Source organism: Ricinus communis, chromosome 10 (assembly GCF_019578655.1).
Source record: "Ricinus communis isolate WT05 ecotype wild-type chromosome 10, ASM1957865v1, whole genome shotgun sequence".
In the NCBI taxonomy this organism is placed as follows: Eukaryota; Viridiplantae; Streptophyta; class Magnoliopsida; order Malpighiales; family Euphorbiaceae; genus Ricinus; species Ricinus communis.
The window spans coordinates 5,233,188-5,255,625 of NC_063265.1; the positions used below are offsets into that span (position 1 = coordinate 5,233,188).

The window sequence follows — 22,438 nt, forward strand, 5'->3', positions numbered from 1 at the left end:
TCACGTACTACATAATAAACCTATTTTTTTAACAATAAAACCGTTATCAAAATTATGAAAATAATGATAAACATATTATTCAAACATAATGGACCTGAATATTCTACAAAATGAACTTATTATTTTTCAACAATGAAACTGTTATTAAAATTATGAATATAATGATCAACATGTAGTTCATACATAATGAATATTTTATTTTCAACAAAAAAAATTAAGAACATAAAAAAGAAAAGAATGAAAAATTTCGACTTGTCAGATATATTCTTAAAATTTGCATATCATTAACTTACTCGACACTAATAAAATAAATACAAATACGATTTGTTTATTAATTTTGTTAATATATCTTGATTCTAACATAATATAAAATTTAAATAGATTACAACAAATTTACGTGTCAATTTAATATACGATACGTTTCAAGCCTTATCGTAAATAGATGATACAAATCTGCTAAAATTCATCTCTAACACAGTAATATTACGTGTTAAGCGAATTAAATTCACGTATAACCTATTTTAATACTCCTATGTTTGAGGAAGGTGTAATGTGTAGGCTTTTTCTATATAATACCCAGGATAAAAAAATAATGTTTCTGATTTTACACTTTTAATAAAAGCAGGTTAAGATATGATAAAAATTATTATGTGAATAGGTAAATATTATTCGATCATACATACTATTTGAAAATCTATATATAAATTTTTCAGATATAATTTTTTTTTGATATGTGTATTTATATTTTGATGTACAAAATTTTTATTTAGATATATATATTTATTTTAATACATAAAATTTAAATTTATGTGTAATTTATAATTTTTTCTATTAATTTATTGACCAATGAGTTATATTTTTATTTAAAGAATGATTCTAATTATAAAAAATAATATATTAATTATATTTTAATATTATTAACTAATGAATTAGTTTACTAATGAGATAACAATTCTTATTTTATTCTAAAAATAGTATATTAACTATATTTTAATATAATATTAACTGATATATTAATTTTCTAATTAGATAATGATTATAATTTTAGAAAGTAATATTTTAAATTATATTTACTAAAAATTAATTTTTATTTTTTTATTTTTTAATTATAAAAACAATATCAATTATAGTGATAGTATTAATTTTTATAAAGTTAAAATTAATCAATAAATATTTTTAAAATAATTTTTATATTATTATATTGAGAAAATTTTAAAATATTAAAAATTTAAAAGAGAATTTAAAAATATTTAATATTTTCGCTATTTTTAAAATATTATGTTTGAATATTTAATTTTAAAATTTTATTAATTTATTTATTTTTAATTTTATAATCAAATAATAATGATGACCATACAACACATGAATAAATAACTAGCAGAATATAATTCTCAATTGAAATTAAGATATAGTATGGAGGGGGGAAAATACAAAAACATTTCTATAAAGTTTAAACTTTTAAAAAAATTGAATAGATATTTATAAAAGAATTAGATAATTGTTGTACTATGTGATATAATATAAGTACTCTAAATTTTTATAGATTTAAGGTCATATATATATATATATATATATATATATATATATAATATTTAGACCTCCAATAATAATCCATTAGACTAAAGTTAATAAAAATTCGATCATGTTTCTTTAATAGAACTTACTTGAAGTTCAACGCTCAATAATTGATTAAAAATATATAAAAATTAGATAAAAATTAATTAATTAAATATATAATAGATAATGAAAAATAATAAAAATTTTAGTGAAACGGTGACATAAAAAAATATTCAAATAGAGTAAAATATATTTATAATATGTAAAGAAATAATTTTTATATAATAATAAAAAAATTACTGTTTTAATTTGAATTAGTTATAAATAAAATTAAATTCTCTATTATGAAAAGATTATAAATTTGTTTGAGTCTTATTTTTTTTATATAGTAATATTTGTATAATATAATTTAAAAAATATATAAAATATTTTATTTTATCTTAATATATTATTTTACTTTATTTATTTTATTTGTACAGTATAATAAAATATCTATATATTTTATCTCTAATTTTTATTATTTTATAAATAAAATTAAATATTAGATTTAAAAAAATTAATATTTAAAATCAAATCAAATTATAATTTTATTATAGTAATAAATCTTATTTAATTCAATATATTGGCAAAAAGTAATAACAGATTAGTTGGCTATCCAGACTATGTCTACGTTATCTGTGTGGTATCCGCTATTCCCCTGCGCCAGCAAATCAATATTGTAATCATTATTATTCGTTTACTTTAAAAAGAATGCCTTTTCCTTTCCGGTTCGAGACCAAAAGCAGGAGACATAATTTCCAACACATTGAGCCGTTAAACACAAACAGAAGGGCCACTTCCACCTAAGAACAGTCATAATAGCATGGCATCGACGTTTCTTTCCGTTTTAAGAACAAGAAGAAGAAAAATAAGAAAAAGGAAAAGAACTTATGTACCACTAATCATTTCATGTCATATGCCTATTAATATTTCTAATTTTAGTGTATATATCATAAATAATAGAAATATATATATACATATATATATTAAATAATTAAAATATATTTTTTATTTAAAATTAATAAATATATTTATTAATTTAATATATAAATAAAAATATACACGAAATCTAACATGAATTTTTATTATGCAATCAAATGTAAACTTGTTTATGGTGGTGCTTGGGTCATGAAATAAACCGAAAGGGGTCCCAACAGAAAGTTCTGCTTCGCCAAACACCTCAAATAAAATCTTGGGCAGACCGCCAGCTCAAGAGTGGACCAAACTTTGTAATTTTCTAATTCAATTTCACTTGGAGAATGACATCCCTCATTCCAATATTCTTTTTCTTTAATTATTGATTTTGGTTGTAGATTATGTTAGAGAGCCTTCTGGTCAATAAAGTTCTAGATAAATGCTTATATTCAATGTCAACAAGAAGATTTTTCATGAATAAGATAAAACAATCCCACTACCAAAGAAAAAAAGAAAAAATTTGAATGAAGTAAGATGGCACAAAGTTGTCTAATTTGTAATATTATGTTACCATTGAGAAAAGCAATTCATACCTTGAAAAGAACCAATCTCGTGAATTTGCAATCCTAGAATGCAAAAGCACATTTTTGACTCACCTGCTTTTGTTGATGGTTCCCAAGACTCAGGCTTTTGACACCATTTCTTGTTTCATTGGTGCATTGGCTCCTTGTTGGATCCAGAAAATCTTTAATTATGATTTGTGTATATATATTTTTTAATTGCATGGACTCTCCTTCAAAAAGTTCTACCTTTTTATTTTCAAATTTCTTTTGGTGTCAATATGCCATGATGGCTAAAAGATATGTATAAAAGATCTTTTAAATCTTTAATTAATTCAAATACATGTAACTAAAACCTGAAAATATACAGTAACGAATAAAAACTATCTAATATTTTTGAATTCTCGATTCTCTTTTTTTTTTTTTTTTTAAACGGAGTGAAATGAGTTATCATATATTTTTTAAAATTCTATAATAGAATTTTTGTGTTTATTTTGATCAATTCAAATTTAGATTTAAATTTAAAAATAATTTTTAAGTGTTATATAAAATCGGACTTCAAATGGATAACATATTTAATAGAATAACTAATAATAATCGTGAAATAATTTAACTGATATTTTACTTATAAAAATATAAAAAATCAAATTAATGCTTTTTAAAAAAAGAATAAGCACTTCGAACATACGATATCGTATTCCAACAGACACTAAATGTCGTAAATATAAAAGGGAGGGGAGGGGGTTACGTGAATGAGATATAATTGGAAGGAAAATGCAGTTGTTTGGTGGACTGACATGCAGATAATAGAAAATTTAAAGTAAAAGAATTAAAAAATATAGGGTGATTTTGTTGAATATGGGAAGGAAGTGGAATTGATTATGAGAGACAGATTTAAAAAAATAAAAAAGATTAATTTTGGTTTTTATGTTTTCAAAATTTGAATACCCAGGCGAGGGACTCCGTTCTCTGCTCGTGACTGCCTCTTTCTTCTTCCAAATTCTTTTTGTTTTTCTCTCCCTTTAATCAACACCAACAAAATCCACATGCTAATGGCACCAAATTGTTCAATTTATAAATCTAATGCATCTGAATGTAGAATTAAACAATTTTATAAATTAAAGACTTTGTTAGATTACTTTTGTAGTATTTTATTATTATAAATATATTTTTTTAATTTTATAAATAATTAATTAAATACTATTTAAATAATTTATTATTTTATATATTTTTTATTAATTTAAATTTTACACTATTTATATAAATCAATATTACATAGCTACATGTCGTATTTGTTATGTACTATTTAATGAATTTTTTAAAAATAAAAATAATTTATTTAATTAAATAATAACTAAATAGTATATAAACTAATTAGTTTAATTTTTAATTATATTATAAATTATTAAAATATTAAAATAATATTAATTTTTTTTAATAAATTTATATAGTAGAATAAAACTCATTAGTTAAATATATATTCTAATATCTCCTGATAAACAAAAATAATATGCATTATGAATTCAATAAGCTCATGATATTTGTTTAAGTAATGTCCTAAAAACATATTTGACTAACTTAAATTTTTAAAATTTTAAATTAATTTAAAAGCAAGTAAAACTGAATCAACTGCTTTAGTTTGATTCAATTTGATTATTTTAAAATTTCAATTCAATTTAATTTAATAAAGATTAAACAGAATTATGTTTTGGTTCAATTTGATTTTTTACACGCTTCAATTCGATTATTTTAAAATTTAAATTCAATTTAATTTAATAAAAAGTAAACAGAATTATATTTCAATTTAATTTGAATTTTAGTTAAGAATTTCAGTTTTAATCAAACTTATCGAAATGTTTATAAACACTAAAAGGATTTTTTATATATTTATTCATATGAAAAAACTTTTTAATGTATTTTTTAAAATTTTATTATTTTAATTTAATATTGATGTGGAATAAAACTTTTCATATCATTTATATAAATATTTTTATATTTTAAATTATAAAAAATTCAAATCAAATGATTGAATCGAATTAAGCCAAATTTTTTTAGTTCCATTATCTGTAATGTTAATTATTTAGTTTTGGTCAAAATTGAAATGAACTGAATTATCCGTTGTTCACTTTTAATTAATTTTACATAATTAATTTAATAGAATAAATAATAAAATAAAAATAATAATTAAAATAGAATAAATATAACAAGTATTAAAATAAAAATTATTGCAATAAGTATGCTTATAAACGAAATTTATTATGTAAAAACAAATTTTCAGGTGAAACAAATAGCTTTAGGAAGTAACCAAAAGATGCAACTTGCAGGCGAAGGCCTGACGATTCAACGGATCTTTAATCTTTGCAGAAGTTTATTCGGCATTCTTCCATTTGTTCGGCACTTAACAACAAACAGTTTCATAGATTCCTTCTTCTTTTTTTCTTTTTTCTTTTTTTCCATTAATCGGATTTTTATTGAGTATCAACTCAAAATCTAATAAAAGTAACGTTGTGTTGATATGAAATTTTATACATTTTATTTATAATTCATGTTTTTGTATCCTTAGTACGAAGAAGAATAAGAATTAGTTTCAAATAAATGTATGAATCAGAATTTATCTAAATGTCATTTAAAATTGAATAAGAGTAAAATAAAATTCTATAAAATTTCAAAATAAAGTTTAACATTTTTCTATTATGAATTTAGTATCAAACTAGAATTTTTCTTTTCCATTTTTATGTTTTTTCTTTTTTATATTTTGGATTACAAACCAACTTTAAATAAATTTTACATTTATTACATATTACAGTAAAATAAATTTAAATAAAACAAAACTATTTAAAGAGTTTAAATCAAATAGAATATAAAAATATTTTCAATCTTATTATATTATTTTTTTTATAATTGGGACCAAATAAATATGTTTACAAGGAAATTGTAATTAAGAGAAGTTTTGAATTTTTTTGGACTTAATATTTAATTTTATTGATAAAATAAAATAAAATAAATTAATACATTGTTTTATTATGTAAATAAAATTAATAAAATAAAATAAAATAATTGTATAGTAAAATAACAATATAGTATAACGTATATTTTTTAAAAATATATATATAAATTTTAATTTATAGAAAAATATTTTTTTAAAATAAAATTTAAAAACTCATCTTATTATAATAGAAAGTTATAACTAGTCCAAATTGACATCAGAAATTTTTATTATTGTGTAAAAGTTATTTCTGTAGAGTAAAATTATTGACTAATTTTATTATATTTTAGTATTTTTCGAAAAAAAAACTATTTTAATAAATATTATAAATATTCACAACGTTAATTAATAATTACTGTAATGGCGTAGTAATTAATTTGAATTTGTTAAGGAAAAATGAATAAAAAAAAAAAGGAAAAGAAAAGAAGCCCACGTTTTGGAGTGAGTTGAATGAATATTGGTGTGTATTTCTCTCTCGCACTTTCCTAGTAATGTACAGCGAGAGAGCGAGAGGCAGCAGCTTCCGTCTGGCAGACCTTTCTTTATATAATTTTGTTAAGGCCTTCGAAAATTGAATTAGAAAAGGCTGTTCTCTCTTTTCTTCTCTTTCTCTCAACCGTCTCTCCGTGTACACCTCGCGTTTCTTAGCATTTAGCATACAAACACCATCCTCAAAGCCATCATCAATCATACAATCAAACCCCTCTTTTTCTCTTCTGCTCCTTTGCAATTCATATAATAATATCCCAAATCACGCCTTGTTCTCTTCCTCATTCTAGACCTTTCTCCTCGATCCTCATCTTCGGGCTTTTTCTATAACTAGATCCCTTTTTCTTGATTACCCTTTTGATCCTTGAATCCGATTCGAAGTGGGTTTTTATTTCTTTTTTTTTTTGTTCGTCGGGTTTTAAATTCTGTAATAAAAATAGTACTGAATTTTGAGTGATTTTCTTTGATGAGAGTGTTTTTGTGAGAGGAAGAATAATGATGTTGACCTTAACAAAATATGGGTTTTGAAGAACTATGGAAGTTCTGGTTACCCGACAACAACAATTACAAGTACAACTACGACAATAATAACGATAATAATATGACGATTTACATTGGTCGCGAGGCTTCTAAGGTTGTCTATGTTTTCTGACTTTTGTTTTAAGTTCTTCTGCTTTAGAGTTGTAAACTAATTGGGTTTTTGCTCTGTCGTTTTTGTGATTTTAGGTTCTATTATTTAGACTCTGCACTAACTGTATTTCTTTTCTGATGTGAAGCTATGGAAGAGAATTTGCGCAGAGACAACTACAGAGATCAATCTTCTTGCTGAAAATTGGAAATACATTCTTGCTGGTTTAATCTTTCAGGTTTCCCTTTACTACTTCTCATCATTTCTTTCTAGTTATTGATTTTTGTTTCTGTATTCCATTTGTTTTCTTTCTTTAAAAAAGAAAACAGGAAAATTTGATTGTGTTTTATGATTGATTTGTTTGTTCAAGTGAATACTAACTTGACTTGAACTTCTAGGAATGATAGAACTTGCTTTAAGGTTTATAATGTCGAAGTGTGTGATCTGGTAGATTGTTATAGTCATTGTTCCCTACATGTTCTGATTTTGTGACAAAACTTATGCTTTTAGCATAAGATAGAAGTTCCTATCAATTCAGAGTTCACTTAACTTCGAAAAAACTGCTCTTTCCTGGGTGTCATTAATTTCTTTTATGCATACACTTTTCTTTTTGAGCTGGGAGAGAGGGTGAAATAGGCTTAACATTGTGGTAGGTACACTTGATTATGTTGCATGCTATTGTTGAGTTCTTGCAATGTCTTAGGTGTTTGCATTTGTCTGTTTTGGTTGTTTTTAAATAATTTGCCTATACATTTAATTGATCACCTTCCATATAAACGTATTCATGTATGTATATGTTTTAATTTTTTTGCTCTATCTTCCTTTGCTTGTAAATTGTAATAATCAACAGCTTATACGCTTTCCGGAGATCCCCAAGCCATCTTTATTTTCCAGCAAGATGCTCAGTCTTTTAGAAAGTGATTCATGCACATGTATATGCATGTTTTATATCTCATTGTTCATCCTCATCATTATCAACCTTCTTCTTTTTGTTATTAATTATCATCATCATCATTTGCATATCTCCCTTTTATCCAGTTCTCATATTGCATATGTTACTTGCCTGCAGTATATACATGGTTTGGCTGCAAGAGGAGTTCATTATCTACATCGGCCAGGACCAACATTGCAGGATGCAGGATTCTTTCTTCTTCCGGTTTGTGTCTATTAACAGCATTTTGTTTTACTTCCAGTTCAAAGAGTTATTTTCTTATTTCTAACCTTGATGTATATTTAGGAGCTTGGGCAAGATAAAGGCTACATCAGCGAGTCAGTCTTCACATGTGTCTTTCTATCCTTTGTATTGGTAAAGCTCTTCCCATATGACCGTCCTCATTATTTTGAAATTACTAAACTCTCTCTTTCTCTTTCTGTGTCTCTCACTTTCCTCCTTAGAAAGGGTAGCTTCTGATTGGTTATGCTTTTTCCATAAGGATTGTTCATATTCTGAATTCTTGTTTTGAAATCAAACACATGTGAAATTTTCATTTGGTACTATTCTATAAATTACACAGTTCCCAGGACAACATAAGTTTGCAGCTTGAAATAAACTTCAAGTGTGAATGATGTCAAATCTTCAGGGAATTTGCTAGGTCATTCAGTTGGTCAGGCGTTGTAAACGATGTCAAATCTTTTATGTATTCTGTAAATTTCTAGTTCTTCTCCCATGTGTTTTTCCACATGATAAGTGCAACTTCAATCAAAGAACTGCGTAAAGCTATATCTTGCTATTATAATGCAAGTGCTTTATGTCATTTTCTTGTCTATCCCGTTTTTTACTAATGGTTGCTGCTGTTTGGATCTTGCTTTCTTATGGCTGTTTCACTAAAAAGAAATTTTCTCATGCTTTATTTTATGGATTTTTTCTGTTTAATATGATTTTTACTCTTGCTTCTCTGAGGTTTTTCACATTTTCATTCCAGGTGTAAATGAGTTGCTTTTGAAAAATCATTATCTTATTTATACTGATGTGGGGTACGTTCTATTGCAGTGGACTTTTCATCCTTTCATCTGCAAGAGCAAAAGGATCTACACAGTTCTAATTTGGTGCAGGGTGCTAGCATTTTTAGTTGTAAGTATTCGTGTATTTTGCTATTTATTAGTGCTGTTCCATCTCTTGATAAAATTGGAAATGAGATCATCTGTAATCAGCTCAGTGGGCGGTTATTGATTGAGATGCCATATTTCTATTTGGAATCTACCTGTCTTGAGAAATATTTGACTATTTCTTACCTTGATTCTGCTTCAGGCTTCTCAATTTCTTCGTATCATTACTTTCTATTCTACTCAGCTTCCAGGTCCAAATTATCATTGTCGCGAGGTATGATGCAGTAACCGTTTAGTGGGTCTTTTTGTTGATTTTCGAGTCATTGCCATTTCTTATCCTGTAAACAAGCATTGTAAACTTAAAACACGAGTTATAATATGTTACATCCTCTTTCACATTTTGCAGGGCTCCAAACTTGCCAGGTTGCCACATCCTGAGAGTGTGCTTGAAGTTCTCCTAATTAATTGTAATTTTCCCCGATTTACATTTGACATCTCTTTGTGCTCTGTCAATATTTCTGTACTAATTTAATTGTTGAACCTGCAGTTCCTCGAGGGGTAGTATTTGGTTGCGGTGATTTGATATTTTCGTCGCACATGATATTTACCTTAGTGTTTGTCCTGACATATCAGAAGTACGGCACACAAAGGTAAATCATGGCTTGTAATTATGCTGTTGCTCTCAAACTCTTAATTTTTAATTTTTTTTAAAAAGCATTGAATGAGAAGAAACAGAACCTGTTATGTAAGATAAGAAATGTACAAGTAATTTCTTTACAGTTGGAAAAGTTATTAAGGAAACATTTGAGTACATTAAGTGGGTTCTGTCCTACAAAAAGATTTAACAGATTGGGTGGTAATATGTTGCCTGTCAAAGTTTTAGCAGTGCAATTGTTTTGGTTGTTTCCTATGTTCGGCTCAAAGTTGCATCTACCACCCTTTTCTTTTTAAATTGTTATTTCACAGCCTGATGAGATGCCTTTTTAATATATTGATTAATTTCAAGTTTTCCTTGTAGATTTATAAAGCAGTTAGGCTGGTCGATTGCCGTGATTCAGAGCCTTTTAATCATAGCATCCCGCAAACATTATACGGTTGATGTTGTTGTTGCATGGTATGTAGATATTTATCCACTCATTTGTTTTATTATCTGGCCTTATTTAGGTTCTCAATTTAGTTCAATCTCTTATACTTCTGCAGGTATACTGTGAATTTAGTGGTATTTTTTATAGACAAGAAATTACCAGGTCAGACTCATCTTGATGCTTTCTGTTATTTACTGCTTTATGCTGCATTTAAGTTAGAAACTGATTTTGACTTGTTGATTTGCAGAGCTACCTGACCGGACCAGTGGAGCTGCATCTCTATTATTGCCATTGAGTACCAAAGAGAAAGACATCAAGAACAAAGAAGAGAATCACAAGCTATTGAACGGGAATTCAGTTGACCCTGCAGATTGGGTATAGTCATCAGTTAAATATATTTTACTTCTCCAAGAAACAGCTCTGGAATATATGTGATTTTGATTTGTTATTTATTATCATGTTCAGAGACAGAGAACCCAAGTAAATGGGAAGATTTTGGAAGATGCCAATGGAGTCCATGCTGATACTAATGGAATGAATGGTGTGTAGATGATGGAAGCTGCAAGGACTGCTTGTTAGATCTTTTAAGGACCCCTGTGTGGTGGGCGTCTATTCCCAAAAACTGCTGGTAAATTTGATTTGTGTTGTAGAGAAATGAAAAATGGGTAGCACATTTGTATATTTTCGCAGTCCCGCTTCTCTATCATGTCATATGGATAAAAACAGATATCTCATCAGCATCAGCATGTATCATGGAATCTCTAGAGTTGCTATTTTTCTCTCATGTTTACTCCTGAGCATGTGATGCTGTTGAAAACTTGCATTCTCATTGCTTACAGTTTTTAACACTGGTGAAGGCCGAAGGCTGTTCCCATATTAAGAACCCAGCTGAATTTGTGTATGATGCGAATGAGCAATCATTCTTTCTTCATTGTATTAACATTATATTTAGGCATGGATTTTAAGAGCAGCAGAATGATAAAAACTGACAAGCAAATATATTCCATTATGCAAGTGATGTCGGGAAAGGTAAATAAGTGGGTTTTCCAATGTAGCCTTCTTGTCTTAAAGTCGTTTTAAGTATACAGCCAGTTAAACTGTAAATGCAAGGTTTCCACTTAAAACGAAGACAGCAGTTTCCTGCACATGCTCCATGCTTGTCTGTCTCTCACAGCATGTCATGCTCAACTGTCTAACACTCCACTAGACAGATTGTTTCGACAACTATAATTACGATGCTGCTGCATAACGTGCTTGACAAAAACACCAGGATATGCACCTTGTATTGATTAATTGGACCCACCAATTAATAATAATAATAATAATAGTATTATTATGATTAAGTTATTTATCAAGTCAAAATCTGAAGGAGATGTTTTTTTTCTCTTTTTCTTTTCCTAATAGAACTACTTTGGAAGAACTTACTAATTCAGCTTTGATCTTTGCGAAATTTAACTATTTTTTTTGAAATATATGTTTTACAATTTTTTAATTATCATCAATTGCTTCAATCCCAGCCTATTATTAGGAAAAAGGCTTCTGCAATTGTGTTGTAAAGCCTTACTGTCAAGGCTTGGTGCGTCAAGTTTCTATTCTGCCCGTCTCTATAAAGACTAACATAATCTTTTAAAACAAGTATCATGCAACAAGAGAAAGCTCAAAGCTGCCATTTTTAGGAGTCACATTCCTAATAAATGTTTTTAAAAAAAATAAATAAGTCCTCCATTACGGGTCCCAAGCAGTAATTTATAATGGGATAGTGCTAAACTTAAGGACAGTGGAGCCGAAAGGATGCAAAAATTAAAACCGCCTTGTTTGAGTTGAAGAATGTTGTGTTCATAATTGAGTTGTAAATGACATGCTATTGATTACTATGTACCAATGTATATTTATTTATTTTAAAAAAAGAATTTCCACCGTTTTCGAAAAGGGTAACTTTTTAAGGAAGGAATAAGAGCAGTTGGTGAGAGCACCATTGAAGGAATGATTATCGGAATATCCGATCTCTGGTTTTTAGTTGTCAAGGATATGGGCTACACCAGGGTCAGGCCATGTGGGCCTTTGCGACTCTGTTTTTGTACCCAATTGTACCATTCATTTTCTTACAAGGTATTTAACCTTCGTTCTATGACCCAAGCAAAAAAGGGAAAAACACACAAGAAGTGATGTTTGGCGCGATTGAAGCTCAAAAACAAGAAAAAGAGAAAGCAATTGTAATGTCTTTTGACTGCTATGATAATAATTGAAACATATCTTAATGTCTATTATATATAAGAGACCGCTTTCTCTCTTTTACATGCTTCTATCTTTTTCCCCTGTAAAAAGGGTGGGGGAAGGGGTCCTTTTGATCCCTAATTCGGCGATACAAATTATGGCATCAACAACTGTCGCACAACACACTTTTGCTACGACATCTTTCATCCAGTGCTTTTTTTGTTTTTTGTTTTTTTTATGTTATCCTTATTGAATGATTATCTACGATAATGTGATCTGCGGATTCATGATTTTCGAAGCTTATTGGATTAGTAATTTTTTCCAGTTCTTTTGGAACTTTGTGGATTTTCAAATGAGCCAACATTATTAGTTTGCTAAAGATTTAATCTTACTTTGCTACTCGGTTTTATTTAGTGTCACGTTATGCCGGTGCCATAAATTTTTTATTTTTAATAAAAGTAAAATTATTATTTTTTTAAAAAAATTTATATAATTGGTAGAATAAAATATAAATATTGTTGAATTTATACTTATATTCCATGTAATTGTTAAAAAAATTTATTATTATATTAATAAATATGTAAAAAATTATAATTAAATTTAACAAATCTAATAATTTAAAATATATATGACACTGACATTAAATCAAAATGTCTTAATAAATGCATGACTCGTCAAATATTATAATAAGATCATGAATAAATTACTACACCACCCCTGAAGTTTAATTGAATGTATATTAACCAACTCTTTAGTGTAGAAAATACATTATAATCCCTATGTATATTAGTTCCATTAACAATTTACCCCTCCATTAATATGAATAGTTATGGAGTTAAAAATACATGGGTATCATAAATTATATTCTAAATTATGCGGTTCGATTAATATATTCTATTAGACCTCATGATTTCACAGTAATTTACCCTAAGTTCAGTTTCTTGAAATTATACATTCTCTTTGAAATGGTTGGCTAATTTGAAAGAAGAGGTGTCTTCTTCTTAGAAGTGTTGTTCCTGTTTTTCTAAAGCTATATCATAGTCTCATGGGAAAGCAAACTCTCTCTTTATCAAACAAATCAGCTTCCTTTTTCTTTATATGTTTTCTTCTCCCCCTTTGATTAATGTTTCCTTGATAAACACATGTTCAATGCATATATCTCATTTTAGCAATCTCTCAAATTCCAACTCATAAAAAGAGTTTATTAATTCCTGAATATTAAATTTTTTAAAAAATTTATTTTATTTGAGAAAAAAACATAAAAGAGAAAGTAAAATAAAAATAATAAGGTGAAAGATATATTTTAATATTGTAGAATGTATTGACTTACTAGTGCAGAATCAATTTGGAAATTTTGTCTATTTTATTAAAATTTAGTTTAACTATAACTAATTTCATACAAATTTAATTATATAAAATATTAAATTAACTTTTGTTGCATTTAAAAAATATAAATTTTAGATTTATAAATAAATTTCATAAATTTTATGAATTTCAACTAAATAATTTAGTGGGAATTGAGGGTTATAGAATTTCTTCTCTATATCGCTACTCATTTTTTAGTTAAATATTTAGATCGTATGATAATTGGGGTTATATTTTATAGAATGTCATTAATTTTCCTTTCATACATAAATAATAATTTCATTTTAAAATAAAAAAATGAAATTATTTTTTATTGGTAAACACATAATTATCTTGCCAGCTTGATAAGAGGAGAACATTATTAATTTATTATTTTTAAAGTGATCACATGCACGCGTCCTATGATCTTTCCCATCCTTTGATTAGAAATTTGTTATTCCAAACTCTTATCTCATTCTCATAAGTTGAAGTTTTCCCATAGTCAAACAATGTTAATTGTGTGTGGTTTACGGATTACAACACAAAACAAATCTTGTTTCAGACATACTTGTTCCTTATTATTATTAATATTATTATTAAAGCAATGAAGAGTAGGTTTTATGACAAGTAAAAGACAAGATGAAGAATAAGTCAAAAAGATTTATTTATTTAAAAAAATAACATTTTTATCTGCAAAAAGTCCTTGTCAAATAAGTTAAGAACAAGGATGTAATACACTCGACAAAGACTGTAAAGAAAAAGAAAATGATAAAATAAAACATTACTTTTTATTTTTGATTTCTTAAGTTATTCTCAAAGTATTGCATCTTATTATATCTTGTTATTGAATAAGTAAATCATTGCCTTAAATGTAAAATACTCAAAATACAAACAAAATTCCAAGTTTTTGTTAACTGCAGATGCGGAATTTTGATTTGTACGTCACTGTTTCCAGGAAGAATACGACCGTTAATTTCAGCTGTTTTGCCGCCTGTGCATTATATAAACAAATATACTTTACAAATTCTTTAAGAAAAAAAAAAAAAAACTCTTTACAAGAAAAGATTTAACCAGAAAGACAAAATAAAAAGGACACAGAGAGAGAGAGAGATAAGAAAGATAAAAAGAATGATGAAAGATTGCTAAGAAAGCAGAAATCTTTAAACCAGAAAGCACGAGAAAAAAAGAAAAAAAAGAAGACCCTTTTGCAATCCACACGCATTCAAGTGTAAAGAAGACAATTTGTAAGTTGTAACATTCAACAAATCTAACAGCAAAGTAACCCATTTGCTAGCTACTTGTTTAGATTTAGATCCACCTTCTCTACACTCGGAATCAATTTCTTTAAAAAGAAAAAAAAAACCCTATTGACAGAGCAGCAATGCCATACTGTCCGATTCTTTGACCATAACCCCATTGTTTATTTCTCCATCATCATCATCATCTTCTTTCCAGTCTGTCAATTTGTTTATCTCTATCAATGGGAGCTCGTTGCTCGAAATTCTCTCTCTGCTGGTTCCAGTCTCCTCTTAAAGCTTCGGTTCTTGAATCCTCTGATCCTGGTAAGCAATTCTTTTAACTTCCTCTTTTTTTTGTTTTTCTGTTCTTTTAGTTTTTTCTTCTTCAGTGACATTGTTGTAAATTTTATTATTTGTTTCTGCAGAGAATGGTAACAAGAATGACAGAAGTGTATGGCCAAGTTTCACAGAGTTTAGCTTAGACCAATTGAAAGCTGCCACTAGCGGGTTCTCTTCTGAAAATATAGTATCGGAGCATGGCGAGAAAGCTCCTAATGTTGTGTATAAAGGGAGGCTTGATAATGACCACTGGATTGCTGTTAAGCGATTTAATAGACTGGCTTGGCCTGATTCTCGCCAATTCCTTGTTCGTTAACTAAATTCTTGTTGCTTTGTTTTGTTTGCACTTTTTTTTTCTTTTCTTTTTGGCCTTTTTGGTTAATATTTACACGTTCTTTCAATATGAAATCCAGGAGGAAGCAAGATCGGTAGGGAGTTTGAGGAGTGAGAGATTGGCTAATTTGATTGGATGCTGTTGTGAAGGCGATGAGAGATTGCTTGTTGCTGAGTTTATGCCACATGAAACACTTGCAAAGCATCTCTTTCACTGTCAGTTTCTTTAAATTCAAAGGCATGTCATCTCAAATTATTGTTTGGCTACACTTCTTGATGTTGTTGATATGAATGCAGGGGAGAATCAGCCAATGAAATGGGCAATGAGATTGAGGGTAGCTTTGTATTTGGCGCAAGCTCTTGAATACTGCAGTAGCAAAGGAAGGGCATTGTACCATGACCTCAATGCCTATAGAGTCTTATTTGATAAGGTTTAAAAAAAATAATGTGATTTCTTTCTATGCCCTTTACTTGGCAGCATTCGATTTTGATGCATCCATTGTACTTCTTGGATCATAAGTTTGGTTTGTTGATGGACAGGATGCTGATCCTAGACTGTCTTGCTTTGGACTGATGAAGAATAGCCGAGATGGCAAAAGTTACAGCACCAATTTGGCTTTCACTCCTCCTGAGTACTTGAGAACTGGTAAAAACTGTTTGTAAGATGAAAGTATCTAAACATATAAATTAATCACATCTTGATCTGGACTGTTAGTTCCAGATACCAATGGGTAGTAGAGTGATGAAAAACTATTGTGCTGCAGCAAGAATGTGACTAGATCAGTAGGAACCATTTTAGTTTATAGTTGGAATAATTATCACTCCAATGCTATGCACATTCAATTCAAGCTAAAGCTAAAGCTAAAAGAAGCATATATGTGCAACTTGGCAGGTAGAGTGACACCAGAGAGCGTAGTTTACAGCTTTGGGACACTCTTGTTAGATCTTCTTAGTGGAAAGCATATTCCACCCAGCCACGTAAGTTGCATATCTGCATTCAAGCTTTTCTTGTTTGATTCAACATTCAAGCTTTTGAGTTTGAGAATTTATTTAACAGTGCTTCTTGCTTTTAGGCACTTGACCTGATAAAAGGCAAGAATTTCCCTATGTTGATGGATTCTGCTCTGGAGGGTCGTTTTTCAAAAGATGATGGAACTGAACTAGTACGATTAGCTTCTCGTTGTTTGCAGTATGAAGCTCGTGAGAGGCCAAATGCAAAGTCCCTTGTCACTTCACTTTTGTCACTTCAGAAAGAAACAGAGGTAGAAAAAAAGGCTTGATATAATTAAATTTTTCCCCAGTTAGCTGTTGCCGTGCTTGTTGAATGTTTTTGGCTACATATTTTTATAAATGGTGGACTTGGTCTGCTTCTGCTGAATTAGAAAAATTTATGTAGAGAAAGGTTATAATTCTCAGTAGATGAAGTTTTTTAGCAGGTTCCATCTTATGTTTTGATGGATATCCCACATGAAACTGGATCCTCGACTCAGCAATTGTCATTAACTCCTTTCGGTGAGGCATGCCTGAGAGTCGATCTTACTGCCATACATGAAATTCTGGAGAAGCTAGGGTACAAGGATGATGAAGGAATTGCCAATGAGGTTTGATTAAAAACCTTTTTTTTTTTTTTTTTCCCATGGCGTGAAGCATGTTTGTTGTTCACTCATTCGTTCAGCTATCTACAGCTTTTTAAACTCCCATAGTCCCTTGCTTTCAAACAAGATTCACATTATGTTGCTCTGCTCAATGTGTCCTCCTTTTCCCCCTGCCTTGCAGCTTTCTTTTCAAATGTGGACAAGCCAAATGCAGGAGACATTGAATTCTAAGAAGCATGGAGATACTGCTTTTAGAGCTAAGGATTTTGCAACTGCCATTGATTGCTACACACAAGTGAGACTTCCCTTTTCACTTGAAAATTTTTAGGCCTGTGTCACTGTCATATATTTTTCTTGATGATTACAAGCAGCCAAACTTGGTGACCTAGAAAATGGACAATCCACATTGCTGTTACAACGTGAAATGGTAAAGAGATCATACATTTTGTCTTAGGAGATATAAAAGAATTGGGTTCCTTGACAAGCAGATGTATTATATTCTAAGAATAAATAGAGGCTGCATGTTGTGTCCTGAAAAAACTTTGAACCCATTCAGGACAAAATAACTAGGGAAAACGGAATGGGTCATTCATAATTCTTGCCATCCTGTGCAGTTTGCTCGGTGCCACTCAATCAAGTTTGTAATATAGTTATGGTGCTGATATAACTGTAGCTAATACTCATTTATGATGAACAACCATGGTATTAACACCATGTTGGATCACGTGAAGAACTAAATTTTCTTTTATGTTTCTGTAGTTCATTGATGGGGGAACCATGGTGTCACCAACTGTGTATGCCAGGCGGTGCTTGTCCTACTTGATGAATGACATGCCACAAGAAGCTCTTGGGGATGCTATGCAAGCCCAAGTGGTTTCTCCGGAGTGGCCAACTGCCTCATACCTTCAAGCAGCTTGCCTCTTCAGCCTCGGCATGGAGACAGATGCGCAAGAAACACTCAAAGATGGCACAAAATTAGAAGCCAAGAGGAACAAAAGCTGAAAGTGTATATAGCTTTCTTCTTCTTTCATTTTTTCTTATCATAATTTTGTGTAGGTTGTTGTATGTAGCCTTTCTTTTGCTTTTTTTTTTTTTTTTGGCTTTCTCCCACATTATTTTTGAGCTTTTATTGACATTGCATGCAGGGTTGAGATTTCTTGATAGTTGTTTGCATTGATAAATGATGTTTATGCTGAATCTTAATCTGTTGAATGCAGTAGTTAATACATCCTATTGATTCAGCTGCCCTCCAAAATTATATACTGGTGCCAGAGGCTGACCATTACTTTCTTCTGAGGTTAAAATTATTGGATGGAAACTCACCTTTTCTCATTACTCATCAGTATCTAAATTACTTTTTAGTACTTGAACACAAAGTTGGCAATATCAGAAGATGACTGCCATGGACCATTCATTATAAAACAAAGTTGTCAAGAACATAAAACATTGAATGAGAAATTTGTAAGTGCTACACAGTAAGGGAATTAGTCCAACATCCAAGCATTTAATGCCCAAAAGTAATTTTTAGGCAAACAAAGCTCTGATAAGAAATTTATTTGTTTATTTTTTTCTTTTTGTAACTTGAGAAATTCTTTAAAAGGGAAACGAGCTACACTTCAAGGAACCGCTCGATTTTTGGACCACTAGCCAAATGGCAAGCTCTGATGAGTGTGCATATATATGGATATTAAAAGCTTTCTACATCGTATGAAGTGAAAACAAATATGTATGACTACCTATAAACTTGTTACTTGAGAATATTGCAACAGGTTCTGCACACAGCTCTTCTACAAGAATTCATTCTTCTCTTGATTATCTTTTTCCTTTTTTTTTTATATTCTTTTCCTTTTCTGGAGGGGTGGGTTCCTAATATTCTGTCAAAAGATTTTTACAGTTTATGAAGAGGGAACATTGAAGTGAAAGAGCCATGATATGACAAATGCGAATACCATGCAAGCAAGTAGAAAATTAAGGAAGCGGTGGCCGTGCCAAAAGCTTCGAGTCTCCGAATGGGGTACTGATGCTGAGACCGCAGCTGCTGTTGTGGCATTATTCGCCTCATTTGATTGCTCTATTATCTCCATCTCACTTACTCCAACGACATTGCGAGCAATGGAATGACAGACCTCACAAGTCCTGATAAATATCAATATATATATATATATATATATATACAAAAGGGAAAAAAGTAAATGAATGAGGCTATACGTCTAAGATGCTTTGGGGTTCAAAATGGAGAAGGATTCCATATTAAACTGCTTTACAGATATAAATTCACTTTGTGTTATAATCTCAGCTTATGTTGTAAATAAAACCAGAAAAGTCCATATTAAAATTCATCCATCTAGTAAGCACAACAAAACATTCTTTTCAGAGTGAAGAAAAATTATCAGAGAGCAAGCAACTCCCAGAAAGCTTAAAAAACAGAAGCACAGTCCATTAGAGATGCTAAGCAGGAATAAGGTCGTCAGGTAATAGAAGATGAGAAAGAGAAATTATGTGTGTCAAACATGTCACCATTTACAAAGAAATGATATAATTCAAGGCATAACATCTGCTTAGGCAAAGAATTGAGAAAAGCTAAAAGCTGGAATATTGTGTTGATACCATAACCACATAATATTTTACTGTTGAAATAGCCTTTAATGTCTACTTTAAGAATAATTAACATAGATTCCATGATGGAGCTTCAAAGTACATTTCCATGTTAGGAGAAGTAAGATCAAATGCAAGTTCCTTGCCGCTACTACTAATAGCATACATTTTTTTTTCTTTCCCTTCAAAGCTAAAATGGATTCCTGACATAAACAGTTTAGATCTTTATTCAGTTTTGAGACAAAACCTTGCCCCACCACATCACTTTGCCCAGGTTGTTTAAATTACGTTCAGTGGAAGGAAACATCTCATCTAAGATTTTACCATTCAGTTGCCAAGATCTTATAAGAATCATAACAACCTCAGGAAACATCTACCCATTTTCAGCATCTTATTATGCTCATAGTCATCTTCTGCTTAGCATTAAAGGTCGATTTGTCATCTGCTCATTAAACATGTAAAATCTACATTTAGCAAATTTTTATGAATATATTAATTGGCCTACCTACAGGAAATATGCTTCTATGATTAAACACAAAGGTCCACATCAATATGAGTCAAATCTCCATTTTCAAAAAGAAACGAGTCATAAAAGAACAGTGCAAAGATTCTTAACCATAGAAAGAAAAAAAGAAAAGAAAGACAAGGAATTGTCGGTGCAGTTAGACATATCTTCAGAACTAGAATCTTAATGCTGGACTCTTTGCTTTACTTTTTTTATCAACTTGTTCTAATATAGGCCAATCTCCCTCCACTTTTTCCTTAATATTATGTGATCAAGAGTTCCTAATTAATCTCTTCCATTTTGCTTCACATCTAATTGAACTATTTCCTAATAAAGTAATTACTATTCACTATCATTCCTTGAACGATTACTGTAGTGGCTTGTAAGTTTATGCACTTCTTAGATGAAATCTCTCTAGCTTGTAGATGCATCATTTATTACACTAGAAAATATTTATGATTAAACTAGCACATGGGAAATTCACCGTTCTCCACAATCAAACAAAACGAATTACTAACACTTTTATCATAATAATACTAATGAACAAAAAATTCTGAACTTACTTATTTCCTTTAATCTTGAACCAAGCCTCAGCACATTGTTTATGAGCAGCACCCAAGTCATCCTTACAAGAGCAACCCAATTGAAAAGGAATCCCAGATTCATGGGTATTGGTTTCCAAATCCAAATGGCATATCCTACAAATTCTTTCTACCTTATCCAAATGCACCTTTATCTCAGGCAACCCACTTTCAATCTCCACAGAGCAATCAGACACTGAGGACACTCTCCTGGAATCAGACGCGACATCGTCTATAATCTCAGGATCAGATACACAAGCGAAACTATATTCATCATAAGAGCCACCTGTAGTTGAATAGAACTGAGAGTAACAGGACCCATCTTCTTCTGCATCAGAGAAGCATGTACTATCACTCCCCTGCTCCAAATCGAAGTGGGATACCTCTAAAGATGACATTTTTATCACTCCAAAGCGACTTGGGTTTTGAAGCTGAGAGATAGAATCAAATTACTATTTATAGAAAAGAAGGTAAAGAAACGATAACGGGTATTGGATTAGGTAGCCCTTTGCAACTCCATTAACATTTATTTGCATTAGCTAACCAAAATCAAAAAACACAAAAGAACCCAATAAACAATAGTAAAGAAAATTAAAGACTCACAGGGTTGATTTGTATTGAATACTAATTATTTAACAATGGATAAATAGAGAGAGAAGAAGGGTCTCTTTATAGTCTTTGAGACAGACTTGGAAAGACTTGGACTATGAAAAAGGACGTGCAATTGCAGTGTTTTCTCAAGGAGATTTCACTGAATTGATAAAGTAGAAAATATAGTATAATTTTATTTATAAAAGTAAAATTAAAGAACAGGATGAAATGTGTTACTTTTTTTAGAAAAAAAAAAAAGAAAAAGAAATTGGAGGATTTGGTTGTGATGGAATCTGTATCGCAGCTAAGAATCTCGAAGTTTTAGATGTAGCATCATCAGGTTTTATTGACTGCGAATCTTTATTTAGATCCAATGGTTAATATTTGATGGACGCTATTTTACTAAATACTAACAAAGTCCACTTTGAAGACTTGATATTTAGTTGTCGGATTAACATTTATATGTTACTGTAGTTTTCAATCTTTTTCTTGAGACAATGTTTCAGCTGAGTCAGGCAATCTTAAATTATATTCTAAACTTGCTTTTCATATCAAACTTATGATGAAGTGTCAATTAAAATTTGAATATAGCATATAAATAAAGAGAATTTGTTTATAATATTTGATTAAAAATTGAACAATTTTTTTCTTTTTTTCTATTTTAATTTAAAAAATCGTGGGCTGTGCCATTTTATTGTCAAAAGTAATTTTATATGTCAAACTTTATCAACAAATAACATAATAAATTTTGTATAACATTTCCATTAAAGAACTTATTTCATTCGAAAAAAAATACAA

At 29.6% G+C, this 22,438-nt stretch overlaps 3 protein-coding genes across 5 annotated transcripts; 2 read left to right on the top strand and 1 right to left on the bottom strand.

Moving 5' to 3' along the window:
* Positions 1–6,539: 6,539 nt before the first annotated feature.
* On the top strand, positions 6,540–11,206 carry LOC8273470 (phosphatidylinositol:ceramide inositolphosphotransferase 1). Its single transcript, XM_015724593.3, has 12 exons — positions 6,540–7,180; positions 7,323–7,412; positions 8,244–8,330; positions 8,412–8,480; positions 9,165–9,245; positions 9,423–9,494; positions 9,627–9,687; positions 9,768–9,870; positions 10,239–10,334; positions 10,421–10,467; positions 10,553–10,680; positions 10,771–11,206. The coding sequence occupies exons 1-12, from the start codon at positions 7,064–7,066 to the stop codon at positions 10,852–10,854; spliced, it is 1,035 nt and encodes a 344-aa protein (XP_015580079.1). The 5' UTR covers positions 6,540–7,063; the 3' UTR covers positions 10,855–11,206.
* Positions 11,207–14,609: 3,403 nt separating this feature from the next.
* Positions 14,610–18,609, top strand: LOC8273469 (serine/threonine-protein kinase BSK6). Of its 2 annotated transcripts, none has more exons than XM_015724583.3 (10): positions 14,610–15,425; positions 15,527–15,747; positions 15,854–15,989; positions 16,071–16,204; positions 16,314–16,419; positions 16,666–16,751; positions 16,847–17,035; positions 17,207–17,374; positions 17,550–17,663; positions 18,128–18,609. In XM_015724583.3, the coding sequence occupies exons 1-10, from the start codon at positions 15,344–15,346 to the stop codon at positions 18,368–18,370; spliced, it is 1,479 nt and encodes a 492-aa protein (XP_015580069.1). In that variant the 5' UTR covers positions 14,610–15,343; the 3' UTR covers positions 18,371–18,609. The 2 variants fall into 2 exon arrangements, with proteins under 2 accessions (XP_015580069.1, XP_002527892.1); XM_002527846.4 differs by having other exon boundaries at positions 14,616–15,425; positions 17,210–17,374.
* Positions 18,610–18,909: 300 nt separating this feature from the next.
* On the bottom strand, positions 18,910–21,989 carry LOC8273468. Of its 2 annotated transcripts, XM_048369875.1 has the most exons (3): positions 21,653–21,973; positions 21,032–21,480; positions 18,910–19,504 (listed from the first exon to the last, which is right to left on the bottom strand). In XM_048369875.1, exons 2-3 carry the CDS (start codon positions 21,445–21,447, stop codon positions 19,264–19,266), a joined length of 657 nt encoding a protein of 218 aa, XP_048225832.1. In that variant the 5' UTR covers positions 21,448–21,480; positions 21,653–21,973; the 3' UTR covers positions 18,910–19,263. The 2 variants fall into 2 exon arrangements, with proteins under 2 accessions (XP_048225832.1, XP_015580066.1); XM_015724580.3 differs by lacking the exon at positions 18,910–19,504 and adding an exon at positions 19,969–20,405 and having other exon boundaries at positions 21,032–21,989.
* Positions 21,990–22,438: the final 449 nt, after the last annotated feature.

What these genes read in the sequence shown, in the direction of transcription:
- LOC8273470 (XM_015724593.3), top strand. Translation starts at nt 7,064, where the DNA reads ATGGGTTTTGAAGAACTATGGAAGTTCTGGTTACCCGACAACAACAAT. An exon ending in TGAAGTTCTCCTAATTAATT is followed by an intron (nt 9,688 to 9,767) that starts GTAATTTTCCCC and finishes TTGAACCTGCAG; the next exon opens with TTCCTCGAGGGGTAGTATTT. An exon ending in GTTGATGTTGTTGTTGCATG is followed by an intron (nt 10,335 to 10,420) that starts GTATGTAGATAT and finishes ATACTTCTGCAG; the next exon opens with GTATACTGTGAATTTAGTGG.
- LOC8273469 (XM_015724583.3), top strand. Translation starts at nt 15,344, where the DNA reads ATGGGAGCTCGTTGCTCGAAATTCTCTCTCTGCTGGTTCCAGTCTCCT. An exon ending in TCCTGAGTACTTGAGAACTG is followed by an intron (nt 16,420 to 16,665) that starts GTAAAAACTGTT and finishes GCAACTTGGCAG; the next exon opens with GTAGAGTGACACCAGAGAGC. An exon ending in CACTTCAGAAAGAAACAGAG is followed by an intron (nt 17,036 to 17,206) that starts GTAGAAAAAAAG and finishes GAAGTTTTTTAG; the next exon opens with CAGGTTCCATCTTATGTTTT.
- LOC8273468 (XM_048369875.1), bottom strand. Translation starts at nt 21,447, where the DNA reads ATGTCATCTTTAGAGGTATCCCACTTCGATTTGGAGCAGGGGAGTGAT. An exon ending in TTCAAGATTAAAGGAAATAA is followed by an intron (nt 19,505 to 21,031) that starts GTAAGTTCAGAA and finishes GATATTTATCAG; the next exon opens with GACTTGTGAGGTCTGTCATT.